The 18,230-nt window shown below is 41.7% G+C and overlaps 1 protein-coding gene across 1 annotated transcript; it reads right to left on the bottom strand.

The window, feature by feature from the left end:
• Positions 1 to 295: 295 nt before the first annotated feature.
• On the bottom strand, positions 296 to 17,882 carry LOC139629634 (zinc finger protein Xfin-like). Its single transcript, XM_071492378.1, has 12 exons — positions 17,489 to 17,882; positions 15,165 to 16,128; positions 13,707 to 13,759; positions 12,479 to 12,814; positions 10,966 to 11,559; positions 8,347 to 9,114; positions 6,861 to 7,583; positions 4,041 to 4,053; positions 3,566 to 3,777; positions 3,269 to 3,333; positions 2,071 to 2,164; positions 296 to 1,959 (listed from the first exon to the last, which is right to left on the bottom strand). Exons 1-12 carry the CDS (start codon positions 17,757 to 17,759, stop codon positions 905 to 907), a joined length of 5,148 nt encoding a protein of 1,715 aa, XP_071348479.1. The 5' UTR covers positions 17,760 to 17,882; the 3' UTR covers positions 296 to 904.
• Between the last annotated feature and the right edge of the window lie 348 nt (positions 17,883 to 18,230).

The raw sequence follows: 18,230 nt of genomic DNA, 5'->3' as shown, positions 1-18,230 counted from the left end.
TCATTTCATTGTAATTTTTTTTTTTTTTTTTTGCTGCTGGTCAGTAAAACACGGCTCTGGGTATTTTTCACATTTTTCTTTTTATAAAATAATTTGTAGCCCTAATTTTGAGGTCCACACATTTAAATTAAACTAATGTGAATGATGATGAACCCAGAAATAAAGCCTGACAAGTGGTTTGAGGAACAGAAAAAAGTACGACCAAACTGTGACGTCCAAAACTAGAAACACTTGTGAGAATGACACATCCTCAAACATCTGCAATTTATGAATTAAGAGTCACAAACAGTCAAAATAAAATCAAGCTGACGCTTTAATATGAATCATAAGAGCAACTGACTTTGGGGGAATTTTCATGAAAAATTCAGGTTTTTTTGTTTTAACTATTGTTGATATCAAAGCATAAACCTGAGAGCTGCTTCAGTGCCACTAAACGGAAAAACCCACTTGTGACTGTGAAGGAGAAACTTCATGGGAACAATGAGACTTTTGTGCTTCTACAGTTCTTCAGGATTGAGATGAAATAAGGCTCATTTCTACAGGAGAAGCTAAAACAAACTGTGTAATATGAGTGAAAAACAGCATGTAGACAACTGTAAGAGGAAATCTTTTTTTTAGTGGCTCTACATTTAAGATCTTGTTTTTTTTTTTTTTTTTTGGTTTCTAGCTTTGCTGACATGTTTGAATTCTGTTTGGTGCAACTCAATTTCACATTTTTACAAGTATAAAACAAGTATTAAAAAAAAAAAGAAGAAGCAAACATCTTGAAATCCATCCAGATGGATTTTGCATAGTAAAATATGCATTAATATAGAAAGTCCACGAAGGTACAAATCCCAACCAAGGGTTTCAAGGGTCATTTATGTCCCTTCACCTGAGCCACACAGCCTCGCACGTCTGCACCTCAGCTGTACGTGTGGATTATTCTGTGCCGTTTCAAATGGTGCATCAGGATGAAGGTTTTCCCGCACTGCGAGCAGCTGTAGGGCCGCTCCCCGCTGTGGGTGCGCTGGTGGACCCTCAGGCTGCTCTGCTGCGTGAACCTCTTCCCGCACTGCCCGCAGCCGTACGGCTTCTCGCCCGTGTGCGTCCGGTGGTGAATGCTGAGGTGGGACGAACACTGGAAGCTCTTCCCGCACACCGTGCACCAGAACGCTCGCTTCCTCTTGTGGCTCTGCTGGTGCAGCTTGAACTGGTGCAGACGGCCGAACGCCTTTCCGCACTGCGAGCAAACGTAGCCTCGTGCCGCGCCAGAGAAAGGTTTGTGGGAGGTGTGAGTGTGGTAGCTGCTCGGTGTGAAAGTGTTGTGCGAGTGAGTTACGGCCGGTCTCTCTCCGGCCGCAGCTTCCCTCTCGGGGTGTTCATCTGGCTGCCTCAGATGGGCAACGTGCGGCGAGTACATCTGTTCTTTTTGCCCATCTGGCTGTGAGAGAGCACCCTGGGGTCTGCTTTGGAAGTTGGACAACTGTGGAACATCCTTCTGATACTCACTGTTGTAGATCCCATTACACGGTCTCTGAGAGGACGACTGCTGAACGCTAGTGGACTTGCTTACATTAGAAACCACATGCGTGTCTGCATGGTCCGGGAATGTGTTGGAATACTCCTCAACCACACTGGAAAAGTCAGGAAACCCAGCGTCAATGTCGTTACCTTCAATTATGGACGACCAGAGTTGATTCTCTCTTTCATCCATGGAAAAGTCAGCAGCAAGTTGAGTCTGCTTCCCGGTGCTGTGCTGGCATCCATCCTGACCAAGGCCTGATCGCTCCTCCTCCTTCTCCGTCTTGACAGTGAAATGAAGGCTGCTGATGTCCCCTGTGTGCTGACCAGAGTTATACAAGTCACCAAACTCTGATGTTTTTAGCCTGGCGACCTCTGAGTGGTTTAACTGATGGTTCTCTTCCAGCTGCTGACTTTCCCGAGCATTACCTGGATTCTGGTACTGCACAGCAGAACCTACAGGTAAAAGGTGGGGGGGCGGGTTAATTAATTAGTTAATTTCAACTAAAAAGTGGTGACTTTTTAAAATGTAATTCTTGCACAAAATCCCCTTTTATTAAAACTCACCAATGGGTCCAGTAGCATCACTGATCCACAGTGGTTCATCTGGACTTTCTTCTTTTATTGTGAAGGACACAGTGGCATCTTCAATCTCTGGAAACTAGATTGAGACAGGATGGATTCAACTTCTAATCTGTAATATTTGATTTTATGGCCACTGTAAACTGTAAACACAATATTGACATAAAGTTCCCTATTTACACACTGAGCAGACATGTAAAACGATCAGCATTTATATTTATGATTCTTTCCACCTGATGAATCTCAGTCCAATATTCACTGTACTTTGTTCTCAACAACCCCTGAGGGAAATATCTGGTTCTCTGGCTCCACTGTGTTCACCAACTAGTCAATAGCATTGTTTGCTGTTTGGTTGGGGAAATAGTGTGCCGTTGGTTTTTCAGTTTTTGAAGAAGAAGAAGCTGCTGCTGGAAATGATGAGACTGATGAAACTGAGCCAAAACTGTTAAGTTCCTTAAGTAAAACCAAAACAATTAACGGGAAAGACACTGAAGTGCAGTATAGCGCTCAGAGGAACTGCAGAGTGGGGGGATAACTCTCTGTGGATTTGTGGCTATGAGTGACACCATTAGTTCTTTGATCCAGTGTTAATATAAAAACATGGAGAGCAGTTTCATTCATTATAATCACGTTCAGACCAGCAGCATTACGAGGTGGGCAAAAATCAGACGGCTATTCTGGGGTATAGGGTGTCATCCGCTGCAATAATGAAGACCTCGGACTAAGATTTGCAACACCAGGTCTTCAACAAGCAAATTTCCAGCAAAATCAAAAAGTTGCATCAACCAACTTTTTGGGAGCTTTTAAATTTCAGCGTGTAGACCGCCTCTCCTCTTTTTGACACTGTTTTTTGTCCTGTGCTTGTACCCAGCTGGGGTTGGATGTATATCTTGCCCACCTTATTTTTTTAATGAATACAGCAGGGGCCACCTTATTAAATCAGATGATATTGCGTCCATAATCCTTAGTTGTACTTAATCACATAATCCCAAACAGTTGTAAATGACCACAAACCAATTGCTCCAGTGGATCTGGGTCTCTTGAGGACCCCTGGGGTCTGGGGCAGTCGCCTGCTTCTGTCATCTTATCATGCAGACTTGATGCAGATACATCTGCACATAGGTTATTGTGTAATATTACTGACATAAATCAAAGTGTTTGGAGTCATGAAAACGACACAGACCTTAATATCTCCTGTGGAGTGTGGACAATTACTCCCCACATCAGTTCCTCGGTCCATGTAGTTTTCTGGATGCAGAAAATGAAAACAACAAATGTAAGAGAGGCACACCGAAGTGATAATTAATATTTGCAAAGAATGAACAATGCACATTAAGTTACGTATGATGTAAAGCATTCCCACGGTGCTGCTGATTTATAAAAATGACTGTTTTGTTTTGTGATACTTCCACATTCACATGCATGGTACATTCATGAAGTCGTTAATTGTGAACACTGATGAGGCAGTCGCGCTTCTTACCGAACCCACGCTGCAGCTGCGCATTTTTGTTCTCCATCATCAGCAATTTCCTTTTCAGCATCTCAATCTCGCTCTGCTTTCGGGATATTTCAAGATGCAAGAACGCACATTTGTCATCGACTAGTTTGGATATCTCCCCCACTGCTGCCTTCACCAGGACCTCCATTATTGAGGATAACTGCGTTTGGAAGGGGATACACGTCGCCATGTTACTTTATATGAAGTAAAACGAGAGGAAAATGTGCAATAAAAAGGTCCTTCCGCGCAGTGATTTTTTTTTTAATTGCGAAAAGAACCGACGCACTAGAAATTATTACATCCCTGTGTGTTTCTAGCTAAGGCTAGCAGGAACCTTTCTTCCGTGTGGCGGAGTGATCTACCGTAAATACACGAGTAGAAACGCAGTGAAATTAAAACCAACAAGGAAGACAGGAGTCTGACGTTAATGGCGGTTTCAGGTAAAACCAAAACTCACTTACCTTTACTTTCTGTCAGGCAAGAGCTCAGAAAGAGATGAAAGAGCTTCATACTTAGTGTAAAATGAGCTCCGGCCACTGTCTGGCAGGCTAAGATCAGGCCAAGTAAACACAATGAGAAACATGTTTCTCTTCATTTCTTAAATTTCCCTATTGATCTCTGTAACCAGTGCAAAGCCTCTATAAGATTAGAACTTAACTAATTAGTCAATTAATTGATTAGTTGATCACCAGGAATATTGGCAACTATTTTGATCGAATCAATTAATCGTTTCAGTAATAATGTGAATTCTTATCAAAATTGTGACAAGAATTTGATGTTTTTCCAGATTTCAGCCTCTCAGATGAGAAGATTTGCTGCTTTTCTTTGTCGTACATCACTGCACACAAAACTTCTGGAGACATAACTTTAAAGGACCACTGTGTAGAATATAATATTCATAATTCATAATTATGTTTCCATACATGTATATTCACCTGAAACTAAGAATGGTGTTTTCATCATCTTAGAAATGACCCATCTACATGGGGAGCGGGTCCATGTTACACCACCATGTTTTCACAGTAGCTCAGATTAAACACTGACTCCAAAAGTGGGATTTTCAGGTTTTTACTTCATCTGAAGACCACCATTCTGCAACCTTAATTTTTGACAATTTTTTGATATTGTATAGACTAAATAAATAATCTGTGAAAATAACTGGTACATTAATCCACAATGAAACTAATAAATACAAACTACAAACTGACCAGTTAGCACTGTAGTGGCTAAAGCCCCTCATCTCCTCCAGGGACCATCAGTTCAGCTCAAATTTCAAGCGTTTTTTATAACTTTTCCATGAATGTAGAAACCCTAGAGCAAAAGAAAGCAATGTGAGAAGTTTTAAAAAGTGGAGGTAGTGCAGGAAAGATTTAACATTCAACAACCACTTATTTAGGCCGATCAGTACTAAAAATAACCAGTGCCACACGCCACAATTTGATTAACTTAGATTTGAATTTATTTGAAAATGCAAAATGCTATAGTTTTTCATTATATTTATCTTTTCAAACGTAATTTATCATCCTGTATAATGTGATAAACAAATCACTGTAGAGATCAGGTGATACCTGTGAATCATGCTACAATTAGGTACAATTACCGATGAGGGATCTTGTGAAGAAAACCAGTGAATTTAAGCTAACTGAAAACACTATAAATTATGGAAGAATAATAAAAAAAAAAACAAACAGGAATCTTACTTTGTGACATTTTGAAAGGCAATAACACTGCAGTGGCAGGGTTGGGGATTTTATTCCCATGTGAAAAATACAGGCACTCTACACACTGTGCTATAAAGGGTTTTGTGTCACCCTGTCAACCTTGGACAGGTGCTCTTTCTGCAGGATTGGCTTGAGTGTTAGTTTTGTCGAACTATTTTAATGACCTCCTCAAGTCCAACCACCTGCTACGAACCATTAAAACCTGCACCGTTCACCCGGGACCCTTTACTCAGCCGGATGAATGGCTCTTCATGTTACAGTCTTTCAACAATTAACAGTGTGTGTGTAGTTCGTTTGATCTGATAGTTGTCATTGACTAATGGCACCATTTACAAAAATATATCCCACAAAATAAATATCAGTCAGAGGCAACGACATAACCAAAGAGAAGCTTCAAATTCCTTGACTTCTCCAAATTCTTCATCACTATGTATATCACTGAGGTATTTCATGTTTCTTTAGTTATGCATAATGCACACATTTGCTTTATATGATTTAGCATTAACTTGTAGTCCCTTGCCTTTCTCTAAGAAAAACACTGAACATCTTTTTTTGGATGCTGGGAAATCTTGGCCTGACCCAAAAATCGCAGCATTTGCTTTATATGTGCCTTTTGAAAGAACAAACCAACAGAATCTTGTGCTAATATTAACCTGACATACTTACATGCAGCTTTGAAGGAAATGGTCATTTGAGGTATACAGTACATTGAACAGGGTTTATTTGGTTTGACTTAAAATGAGGACGCTTCTGTCAGTCTGTTTCAATATCTATGAATATTTTTAACACAGACGTTTAATAACTTCGACGACAAAGTTTAACTCTGAATGCCCTCACTGCACTGCACTCAATAGGAGAAGTAGTAGTAGTATTATTACATATTTTAAGAAACAGTATACTGATGTGAATACACATAAAAAGGTGCAGGTCAGTACAATGCAGTCAGCAAAAACAAGATATATTTTCCAGAGCTTGATCAGTTCTGGCTGTAGAAACCAGAGAAAGGGACGGCTTCAAGCGCCCCTTAAAACAACACTTGAATTCATTTGGTTTCTCTTTATACTAATTAGTTAAATTAAGTGTCAAAGGCACTCAAAAGCCCAGTGTCAGCAAACACAAAGCAAGTAAAGTGCAGTTGTGTTCACTGTCCATGCCAACGATGCTCAATCTAAAAAAAGTCATGTTTTTTTTTTTTAATAAGTCAGAATGATGGAGAAGGTCAAAGTAGCAGAAAAACATTTTGTGCAAAGTACTTGAAATGTGACAGAAGCAAAACAAACCTTTTTTGTCTTTACTTATCAGAACTGCAAATCGAATGCTTTTTGTTCTCCAGCTTTAACCTTTGGGATTTCTGGGACGGGTCTATGTCAAGTGTTTATTTGTCTCGTTGATTTGTCGACCGTGAGAAAATTAACTAGTGCACTTTGCCATGCGTAACAACTGAACAGGATGTAGTCTGGTGGAGAATCATGTATTTCTCCGTCTTGTGCGCATTACAACTTATTTTGTTCCACGTGTACTGTAAGGTGCAATTTCAGGATGCTCATCTGATCAGCTGAAAGATTGCGCAGTGATATTTCTACACTGGTGCTGCTGAAATAAATTGAAGCTGTCAAAGCTTTGCCCACAACTTGAGCATATGAAGCAATTTTGTCTGGTGGCGTCCCTGCCACAGTTGTCCTCGTGGTTGTTCGAGGAGGTCATGTTAAATTCAAACGCAGTTCCCTCCAGAGTCTTGCCACTCACTGTGTTGTAATCATTGACAGTCACCTCTTGTATATGTTGATCTTGTAGCTCAGATGTGAGAGTCACATCAGAGCTTCTTGATTGCATTCCCATAACTGAATACTGATTGCTGTGCATCATTTCTTTCTCTTCTTTGTCATCTAGAAAAGGCAGATCCTTGATTGGTGGCGTATATCCCTGCTGCTCATTGGCCGTTCCAGCGGCAGGACTGAGGTGATACTTGACATTGTGTAAAAGTACACAGACATTTTGCTCTGTGGCGTCACTGCTGTTCTCTAGCCCGGTTGTCCACAGCTGACTTTGGTCTGGTGCTCCGCTGCCACTATCAGGCCCTGCCTGACTTAGGGTCTGAAAATCCTCCCCATTTGGCTCCACCTTAACCATTACTGTTTTCTCACCAACTACCTCACCTCCCGGTAACTGTTCCTCAAAAGCTGCCAGTCCGGTCCTGGGCTCTGCCAGGTTCTCCAGCAGTGGATTATTAGGAATTGTGAGCATCAGGTGATGTGCCTCCAGCACATCTGTGTTCTCCCCTTTTCAGAAAGAATGGAAACAGAATTAAATTAATAAACAGCGTTAACATAATAATATACAGCAGTGGTGCTTTATGTGCAAGACATCAATCTAGTGAATGTTAAAAATGCATATTTTACGATTATAAATGGGCTTAATTATACTGTTAACGTAGTATTTTCTCTTTCAGAGCTCTATTTCAAGCTATTTAGAAAATGTTTCTAAAATTTAGAGAACACATGCAAATTAAAGGTCCCATATTTTACACTTTCCCGGTGTTTCATTTGGAGTTTTGATATAACACTAAGAGAAACCAAATCCTGCAAGACTGGACCGTGGGGGGATGGCTGAGAGTGGTGACTGCTTTGTTGTGACATCACAAAGTTCCAGAAGTCGTGACGGCTCGTTTTGAGGCTCAGTTTCTGAATACAGGCTGTGTGCATTTCTCTGTGGACTGAGGCTTTGATATTTTCATAGTATTAATATAGAACCTAGACCTGCTTTATAATCAGAAAAAAAGACATGGACGTCTTACTTTATACAATATGGGACCTTTTGTGTTTTGCACTGTTCCTCGGATAAATCAGGCAATTTGAATATGTCAGCCTGGGCTTTGGGCATGTGGTGTGATGGGCATTTTTTTACTCTTTCTGGTACTTTATCAATTTATTGATTGATCCGTGAATCAACAAAATAAAAGACATGTTAATTAATAATGAAAATAATAATTCATTAGTTGGATCACTGGTCAATATCTTGTCTAGGGATAAATTTGTCTCCTACCGTTTCTGTGCGTCTTCATGTGGCCCTTGAGGCTACTTTTCTGATTGAAGCACCTCCCGCAGATATGGCAGCCGTATGGCTTCTCCCCGGTATGAATTCGCAAATGTCTCTCAAGATGGCCGGCACGCTCGAAGACCTTGCCACAGTACGAGCAGACGAAGCACTTCTTCGGTTTGATCACCTGAAAAGACCTGCTTCTCCTCTGTAGGTGGTGATTGAGCGAGGCCTCCGCCATGCCATGTAAGCCAGCTTCACTTGACATCAGAAGCGTGTCTAACGATCCATAGGGTGTTTGGGAGATCACGCTGTTTTTTATCTCCCCATATGGTTTCCCTGGAAAGGAGAAGTTGCTACAAGAAGCTTCAGCTGGTGCTGGGAGTAACTGAGCCACCCCAGGGAAGGATGTCATATTCTGCGCTGAGCTGCTGAGGTATTCTATACTGCTCATCTCTGTGCTGTTTTGTCCTTGTAATCTTGAGATCCACTGCTGGCTGTTTCTCTCAAATGCTGTAAAGTTCTCACTAAGGTTGTCTACTCCTTCCCTTGTCTGCTCATTTCCTCCATGAAACAGTGGTTGTGTTACATTTTCCTCTGCAGGCTCAGACTTTACCTGTACAGGTGCTGGGAGCCTGTCCTCATTCTTTAGTAGACCATCCTCAGCTTTCATCGGTCTTTCTTCCTCAGGTCGATGTGTATCAGTGCATGGATTCACCTCAGGAATTTGCTTCTGTTCGCCTACCCGGATCTCCACTGGTCTGGGCTGAATACCTGTTTAAGTAGAGAGAATTCATCACCTACATCAAGCAGTCAGAAGCTTTTCGCCATTGAATTAACAACCTTGAAGGAGCTATTTGTAAGTTTTGCTATTGTTACATAGCTAACATTAGCATTAACAGCTGTTTACCTACCAGTCTAGCATCAAAATCCATACCTTAACTCACCATGAGATGTCTCAACCTTCTTTCGTTGCTTCTGTTTCTATCACTTCTTTACATACTGAATTTAGCACACTAACCAGCTAGCCCCAGTCCAGCCGGCCTGCCTTGTCCCTTTCCGATACCGAGTCACTGAAGCATCCAGTCGGCCCTGAAGAAGCAGCGCTGATCAGAGGACATATTATAACCTCTTGTGTTGTAAAAGCAATGATGACTGAAGTTCTGGGTAAGACTGGTAAATAATCAGCTGTTGATGCTAACTCTAAAGTTATGCATTTTTATTAAACACAACATGAACATTTGGGAAACAGAGGGGCCATTTCACACAGGAAATGCCATTTACCATATTTATTGTGGTTCAGACTGTCATCTACTAACTACACTGGACCCAGGAAGAGATGCATCAGAATCTGGGTGGTTTACCATATCTGCTAAACAGTTTCCTGGGGAAAATCCTGTGAAGATGTACTTTGTTCAAGCTGCCTGTGTACATGGGAGTGTGTTATTTGGTCAGTGACACAGATTTCACTTATTGTAGCTTATTGCTATGCTATTGCTTATTGCTGAGAAGTAAAGAGTAAAGTACCTGAAGGTCTTTGGGGTAATTTATTTCAGAGTTGCACTGCATGAACATGAACTGAGATGTGACCCCAGTTATTAATACCTAATAGATGTCTGACACAGCCAGTTGAAGTCTGGTCCCGGGACACAGAGAGGTTATAAGAGAGTGGTGTTCTTATAAACCAGCCAGGCAAATCCAGCTGTCAGCGGGGCACTTTTAAGCCACCATCTCCCCCCAGTTTACTGTCCTCTCAGCTAAACCACATAGTTTTGTTTCTCTGCTTACTGTGACACAGAGGAATGTCACAGCCAAAGACTTCCAACTGTGAACTGGACTGAGACTCCAAGACAGTGGATAAAAATAACACATGAAGAAATACAACTAGCTACCGACCTGTCAGGGAGATCCGAGGGACCTTCAAATTAAGAGATACATTTATTGCTTATCCACACCGATTGCTCTAAAAAGCAATAAAATATTTTAAACTTTATTCAAAGTCTTTAGAGAGACTAAAATAATTCATACAATTGTCTAGTATAAAGGAACAAAGTAAGATTTCTGGCACAACTTCACCTACTTCCAAGGTGCATGGAGAAAGGGAAAAGTCCATAGGGGTCAAAACTTGAGCAACACTTGCAGTTAACAGAAGAACAAAACATGATATATTTTGTAATGACCCTGATCAAGGCCACAAGCCGAAACGTTTGTTTACTGCAAGTGTTGCTGGAGTTTTGACCTCTTCCAGTTAAATATAAAGCCACGGACCCTTACTGGGGCATCCAAATCTAAAGCCCCACAACCCTGTGAGCCTAATCCTGTCCCACTGAGGAATCCTTGAGGGAGACACTAAATCCCCACCAGCTCCACAACCAAAGGTCCTGACCTCCCTCAGCGGGAAAACGGAAGAAAGAATGTCTTCATTTTCTCAGACATTTATCCAGAGAATATTGCGTGTGTGCACAGACTCTTTTGCAGCAACACCCTGCTTTGCATGTACATCTATTCAAACCGACACTTGACAACTGCCAAGTATAACAGTCTTAAGCGTTTCCTTGAAATGAGCTTCAGGGGCAACTCTACAGGCAGATGTTGACAAAAGAAAATCCAAAATCTTTTACTTACATCGTCTGTGAATCTTCATGTGCTCCTTGAGGCTGCATTTCTGGTTGAAGCGTCTCCCACATATCTCGCAACGGTACGGTTTCTCACCGGTGTGAATCCTTTTGTGTCTCTCGAGGTGCCCGGCACGCTCAAAACATTTGCCACAGTATGGACAGAAAAAGCCCTTCTTAAACATCAACCTCTTCACCGTCCTCCTCCGCACCATGTTGTACAAGTTGCGGTACTGACTGTAACCCAGCAGCCCGCGGCTGAGTGGGCTCTGCTGAAACCCCCCGGAGCTGCTGCAGGGCACAGCCAGTCCAGTGTCCAGGGGAGATTCAGGGAGACACGACTGCGAGTTCTGCCCTAAATTTAAATATTCAGAGTTGTTGCGTCCAGTCTCGTTCTGCGTTGTCGACCTCCACGGCTCACCGTTCCCCTCGTACAGCGCCATCTCTTCTCCCAGCTGATCAGGTTGCCCTCTGGCCTCTTCACTTCCCTGCTCCCCAGGTTCAGGTTTAACCTGGACCTCCGGTAACGACAGGCTGTTGTGGTCCTTGTCAGCGTGCACATTTTCAACCAGGGTCATCTCATCACCAGTGCCGCTCTGACCACCTGCGGACACACAATGATAAAATCCATGATTACATAAATGTATTAAAATTGCGCAACTAAAACTAGGTTTGGGAGCAAATTGCAGAACTGTTTCCTAACAATTTCCCAGACACATGACCCAACTGCTGTGCTAGTGGGAAAGACTCTTTTCAGACTGAAGTAAAGCAACATCGTGCTATGAGGGCGTCACTCTCTGATGTAACCAACAATTCATGCACAGCCGGCTGACAGACATCTTTCAGAGTCAAATAAAAGCTGTTGCTGTTCAACCACATATAGCAATGTTTACGATTGTGATTAAATTTCAGTGTGCAGATCCTCTTCTACACTGTACCTTGCAGAGAGACAGAGCCTTGCAGAGATGTTGGGTGGGTGTCAAGACAACAGAGATTTGTGCACTTTCATCCCAAGGAAACATTGCTGTCATATATCCTACACTAGTGTCGTAACATTTAACTCCTACAGTGTTGTGCAAAAGTTTATAACACTTTAGATGTTGAGATTCTTGTCTGTCCGATCAATCATTCTGCTGCAGCCATAGCGATAAAGACCCATCTTCAGAGACAAGAAGAAGAAGGAGTCCTGCAACAGATGGTCTGGGCCCCACAGAGCCCTGATCCGTTCATCATGGAGTCAGTCCGGGATCACATGAGGAACTAAAACTGATCACAAGTCTCTATTTTAAAGGCAAAGGGTGGTCACACTTAATATTAATTTGCCAAGGTTTTTCTGTTTACTGCACTTTGAAGGAAGTTATCATCATGGCATCATCATTATTATTATTATTATTATTATTATTATTATGACAGCATCCTCAGTTTACTCTGTGCCTAAAACTTTTGCACAGCACTGTGTGTGTCATATGAGTGCATCTCATTAAGATGCATCCCCAGGTTAAAGTAGTTTTGGTCCCTCTCACCGTCTCTCCCGCGGTGGCCGGGTCGCAGGGTCGCTCTGTCCTGAGCCGCCCTCAGCTCGTTGTGCAGGACCTCGACGCTGCTCTTCAGCTTCTCGATCTCAGTGTCGCGCTGGCACATCTCCAGCCGCAGCACCACCATGCCGTCCTCCACAACTTTGGAGATTTCTGCCACAGCTGCTTTGGACAGGGCATCGATGATGGAGGCGATCTGAGCCCGCAGGGCGACGCTGCCCACCATTGTGATGAACCAGCCCAGTGACAGGGAAGCCTGAACTTTACAGCGACAAAAGTGGACCAACCGCCCCGGGCGAGGCCGGTGAGTCGGTCGCCTCGGTCAAGCGACAGAGCTCATTGCTGGAGACTTTGACTGTGCACAAGCCGCAGCCGGACGGTGGGGTCGTCGCCGCTTTTAATGCGTGGCGCTTCCAGCAAACTGCAACTAATTGCCACAAAGAATAATCTGGGTAACGGAAGTGATGACACAAATACCGTAAGAACGGGACAAAGGGCGCAACGTATGTTCCCGGGGCACTTCCGAGGTTAGGCCTTAAAAAAAAAAAAGTATGTACGTCTGGCAACAGTATAAAACATGGAGGAAAAGAATCCAAGCGGCAGTAACAAATAAAATAATTAAATTAAATTAAATTAATTAAATTCAAGTTTAGAGTAGAGGATGTAGAAGTCTGGGCACCCCGGGCATATTTGATTTTTGAAGAGAAAATAAGTAATGACCACCACTGCAGCAGATGTTGTTGTGAAAGTATTAATTTAAACTCAGAAAAGTTTATGTATGTGTATGAAAGGCAAGCCCCGCATTATAACACAGTGGCCGACACTTGACAACCATGAACTCACTTCATTATTTTTTATACTTTATTAAGCCCCCCCCCCCCCCAAAAAAAAAAATGCCATGCAATTCATTAAACCATATTCATTAAGGACAATAGTAAATAAATAAAATAAACAATAGAAACAAATAAATAAGTATGGTACACGATTTTGAATAAAAAAAGAAACTAGCAAGAAAAGGTGTGTGTGTGTGTGTGTGTGTGTAATTTATGTTTAAAAAGTTTACACACAGGGAAAACTTTACATTGAAACCTTTAAGGCAAAATGGGAAGAAAAATGTTAACATACTTAACTGTCAAGAGAAAAAAACAAATCTCTACAGATAGATTTGAATTAAGTGCAAATATAAAATCAAACACATTATTGCATAGGTACACACCCCACACCCCCATCGCTGCTGCACCCTGAAAACTGTTTTTTGAGGCATGAAGACTAACAAACATTGCAAAGGTAACAATTATGGGGTGGATACCTAAAAATGTACAAGGCACTGAAATACCTCTGGGTACAGTAAGGTAGGATAAATCTGACCTTAGGATGAACTAACCCAATGTTTTCTCTCCTGACACTGATTTCTACACCTGAAGTCAGGACATCTGCTGATATCCGTGCTCTCTTTTCCTGAAATCAAACTCCGTATACCTCACTGTGTGGAACTTATCATCATCATGTAAGGTAAGATGGAGCAAGACTAAAAACCGAGTTTGTAGCCCACAGTGACTGGATTCATCTAAACACTAGAGGAAACACTTTATTTTATGGCATTGAGAAATAAACTTTATATGTTTTGGACTGGTCACGTTATTTCAGATATCCCACTCAGTTCATAAAAGAAGAAATGTTGCATATCTGTCAAGCTGTCTAAAGGAGAGCGTCCTTTAGATGGACACTCTGAGGGTATGGCTGGCTGATATGAGTACATATGGATATGTACTGTGAGCTGATATATCTTTATCATCCATCAGAGTTTTTGCCAAACCATTTATGCCATGGCCTCTGTGAGTGTCTGAGACTCGTGATTCCAAACTTTTTTTTTTTTTTACATATAGTTTTAATACAACACAATATCTACTTGTGCTGCTGTTCTGCCTTAGAGGCCTATGGAGGGAACATTATGCGCAATGTTGCAAAACAGTAAGCTGCTTTATGACAATGTTAGAATTTCATATGACTTGCGCGTCAGTGTGATGATGTGTCTTTATTTATGAGGTATTTCATTTACTGGATTTGCCGAAACAGACGTTCCCATAAACAGTTTCTCATTTGACTTTTTCTGAAGATTTAGTATCACATTATATCTCAATATTGCAGTACTCAATTACAAAATATGTTATTATGAGTTTTAACCACCATATTGCTCACTTCTTGTTCAGGTATAAAAACAAACAACCCAACCTATTAAAATGTCTTGATGATGTCTGCCAAGTTATTTGAGAGTCAAATTTAAACTGTCATTTTCATTTGGCAGTCTTCCTGTACTAATGTACTTAATGTAGAAATCACTGTTGACATAATCCCACACTATGAAAAGACTGATACATGGTAAAGAATGGATAGATGCTTTTCTCATTCCTGACTGTGAGAAAAACACATTTCCACCATCATATGCGGCACACAGGTTGGAACAATTCATAAAAGTAACAATCACATTTTTCCTCACTCGTGTGTTTGACAGGGCCAGCCTCCTTGTCCTGCCCCATGAAATGCAAGGTTGACATTTTTATGACTGCATTCAATGCATTCAAACTGTCAGAGTACACTGGCAAAATAAATAAGGTTTTGTGCAAATTCTCTGGAGTCCTACAGAGCGTCACTGAGAGACCCAGTGTCTGAACACTATCTTCCTTGCAGGTGAATCTCTTGGTGTATTTTGAGGTTACCAAGCACTGTGAAGCTTTTACCACAGTGCACACAGCTGTACGGCTTCAGGCCACTGTGGAACCGCTCGTGCCTCAGGCAGTTGTCCTGCCTCGAAAACATCTTGCCGCAGATTTTACAGCTGAATGGCCTCTCTCCGGTGTGCACGCTTTGGTGCGTCTTCAGCCGGGTCTTCTGGGTGAAAGACTTCCCACACTCGAGGCACCTAAAAGGTTTGAAGGGTTGGTGGGTGGCCTTGTGCTCCTCCAGCAGAGACAAGCGGGGGAAACCCTTGTTGCACACCGAGCAGATGAAGAGTTTCTGATTTGTTCTCCACACATTCATTAGCCTTTTTGCTCTCAGGTTGTTTCTACTGACGATGCGATCCTCTGCGTCTTCTGCGGACTTCTGTGCATGAGGTACGACTAGTGATGGCCCGGCCCGTTGCAAAGCAGACAGCTGCAACTGGTGGTCCCGACTGACTGCAGGGAGTGAAACGTGTCGAAACGATTCATTATGAGCAGACTCTGCGGCTGTACTTCCTATGCACAACGGTTGAATCTCTACCTCTACTTTGATTAGGGAATCTTGCGGGATTTCCTCTGTTGCTGCCGATGGAGAACCCTCTGCATTTCTGTGAGCAGAAAATTGCTCAGCGTGAGAGGGGAAAATTTGTATGTGCTGCTGCAGCGCAACAGAGCTTTCCCCAAACATGCTACAAGCAGAGGGAGGCCATATGGGCTCGTCTTGCTCTCCCGCCTCAAAGCAAAGATTAGCGGCCGCTGTTGCAGTGTCGTCTGTTGTTTCATGGACTGCAAGTTCGTCTGCTGGCTCGTGTTTCACCGCCGGCCTCATGTCACGACTCCCTTCTGTCCCATCGAAGAGTGAATCAGCAGGCTTTGGTTCCAGATACACTACGCATGTTTGCTGATCATCTTTTTCATCTGCAATTAAAACAAAAAAATTGAAGGCACACATGAATTTGACTTCAAACCAAACGCAAATGAAAGTCCCCAGAGCAATAACACAATTATTAACTGGAACAGTACAACCCCATGGCTATTTACTTACCCCGTAAAGTGGAAGGTGTCCATTTCTGAAAGAACATGAGGAGACATCATCTGAACACTAACAATTAATTCCTTAACATAGCATATCTCCAGTGCACAAACTCACTCTAAGAAACGCTCTACTTTCAGAATTACTTTTAAGGTTAATTTAATGTTCTCATGCCCCTAAAATCTTAAACTGAGATGAAAAAGAGAAATAGAGCTGAAAAAAAGACAACTGTATTTACAAATAAATAAAAGAAGAAATACAGAAATGATAATAGACAAGGTTAGAACATAATTGCAAAAAATAAAAAAAATTTTTAAAAAACCCCATAAAACTCTTTAAGAGAATGCAATTCTAAAAAGTGTGTTTTCAGCAGAGGTTTAAAAGAGGAAACAGAGCTGGCATGAATTAGAGGGGAATCACCAACAGACCCTAAAAATCTATTATAAGAATCGCACAGATAACAAGATGAAATTCTTTTATTAAATTTAGTGAGTTGTCTTGCTGCAGCATTCTAGACCAGATTAAGTTTGGATAGCTTGTATTTGCTAAGGCAGGAATTCATCAAGTTACAGCAATCTATCTGGGATGTAATGAAAGCAAATCCTTTGCAAATGAAGAAGCTCTCATTTTTTAGGACTACGGTGAATGTGCAAGTCGTCAAAATTAAGCGGTGGGCAATGTCTTCCAGGGAAGAGACTGGACCTTCTGATTTATCTGAGTTCAACCGAGGGAAGTTTTGAGAAACCCTAACCTAACCCTAACTCTAATACTGTATGTAAGAGAGGTTTGTATTTTGCTAAATTTTGTTGTGCTGTTGCAACAAACAAGAAATAAATTCGAGAGTCATCTGCATATAAGCCATCAAGTCATGTTTATGTTTAGCTATATGATTATTTCAGGCAAATAAAATGTGAATATTCCCTCGGTTTTCTGAGTTCAGGAACTTTTATTTGTGTTTTGTGATAGTAAAAAAGTGCATATCTTTGAGATTTGCACTGCTGTTCTGAACAAATGGTTCAAATCAAAAAAAATGAATGAGAAAATAATTCGAACATATATGGAAATGATCGAATAATCTGTAAACCGAAGTTAACAGGAGACCATAAAAAATCTTTAAGGATCTCAAGTAATGTTCTGCTTGATAAGAAACACAGTGTATAAGCAAACCAATTCTGAATTCAAGACATTTTAAATGAAGTTTGGTGTCAAAGTCCCCAGATGAGCTACTTTAGTCGTGTTCCTCACCTTTTGGAGGGACCTGGTTCCCGGCTGTTGTTTGCTCCTGCTTGTCCTCTGTAGCTCGGGTCATGGCTGCTTCTTGAGCTTTGCAGAGTTCAGCCTCCATCAGGTTCAAACTTCTTTTGAGCTCCTGAATCTCACTGTCCTTCCGACACATCTCCAGGCGCAGAACCACGGTCCCGTCCTCCATCAGCTTCGTTATTTCCGCGACCGCAGCTTTCGCTAACACATCCATGATGGCTGCTACCTGCGTACTAAATGAGGAGGGGAAAGACATCCTGCCGAGTGAAAACAACAACTTAGTGGACCCAAATTCAAGCTTTGTTTACCAGCCGGGGCTTCTGCACTGAGAAGCGCTTTCCCATCTGTTTTATTTTGGTTTACTTCCGGGAAACCAAGAGGGCGGATGTGACGTCGAATCTCACAGCCGTAACGCTTCTGATAAACGTGAATCAAAAATGTCCTATTAAGCTGCTATTTTACTTAACATGAAATTATCTCCATCAAACAAACATTGTGTTGGGACTGTAGCTACATAAAATATTTTGACTTTCTTCAAAGCACAAAAAATAAAAGAATCAGTTCATTTTCAATGTTTAGCATAAGATGGACACTTTCAGAGAAAGTGATTTCTTAGACTTTGTAAACCTGCCTCTAACCTTTTTGGAAAGCACCATATTCAAATCAACAAATTATCAAACCAGTGATAGAAGTACTCAGATCCTTTGCTAAAAGTAGGTTACAAATA

The sequence above is a fragment of the Trachinotus anak genome, unplaced genomic scaffold, assembly GCF_046630095.1.
Source record: "Trachinotus anak isolate AG129_WGS33_773 ecotype Australia unplaced genomic scaffold, CSIRO_AGI_Tana_v1 ptg000012l, whole genome shotgun sequence".
Taxonomy (NCBI): domain Eukaryota; kingdom Metazoa; phylum Chordata; class Actinopteri; order Carangiformes; family Carangidae; genus Trachinotus; species Trachinotus anak.
This window is presented reverse-complemented; position numbering and strand designations above follow the sequence as displayed.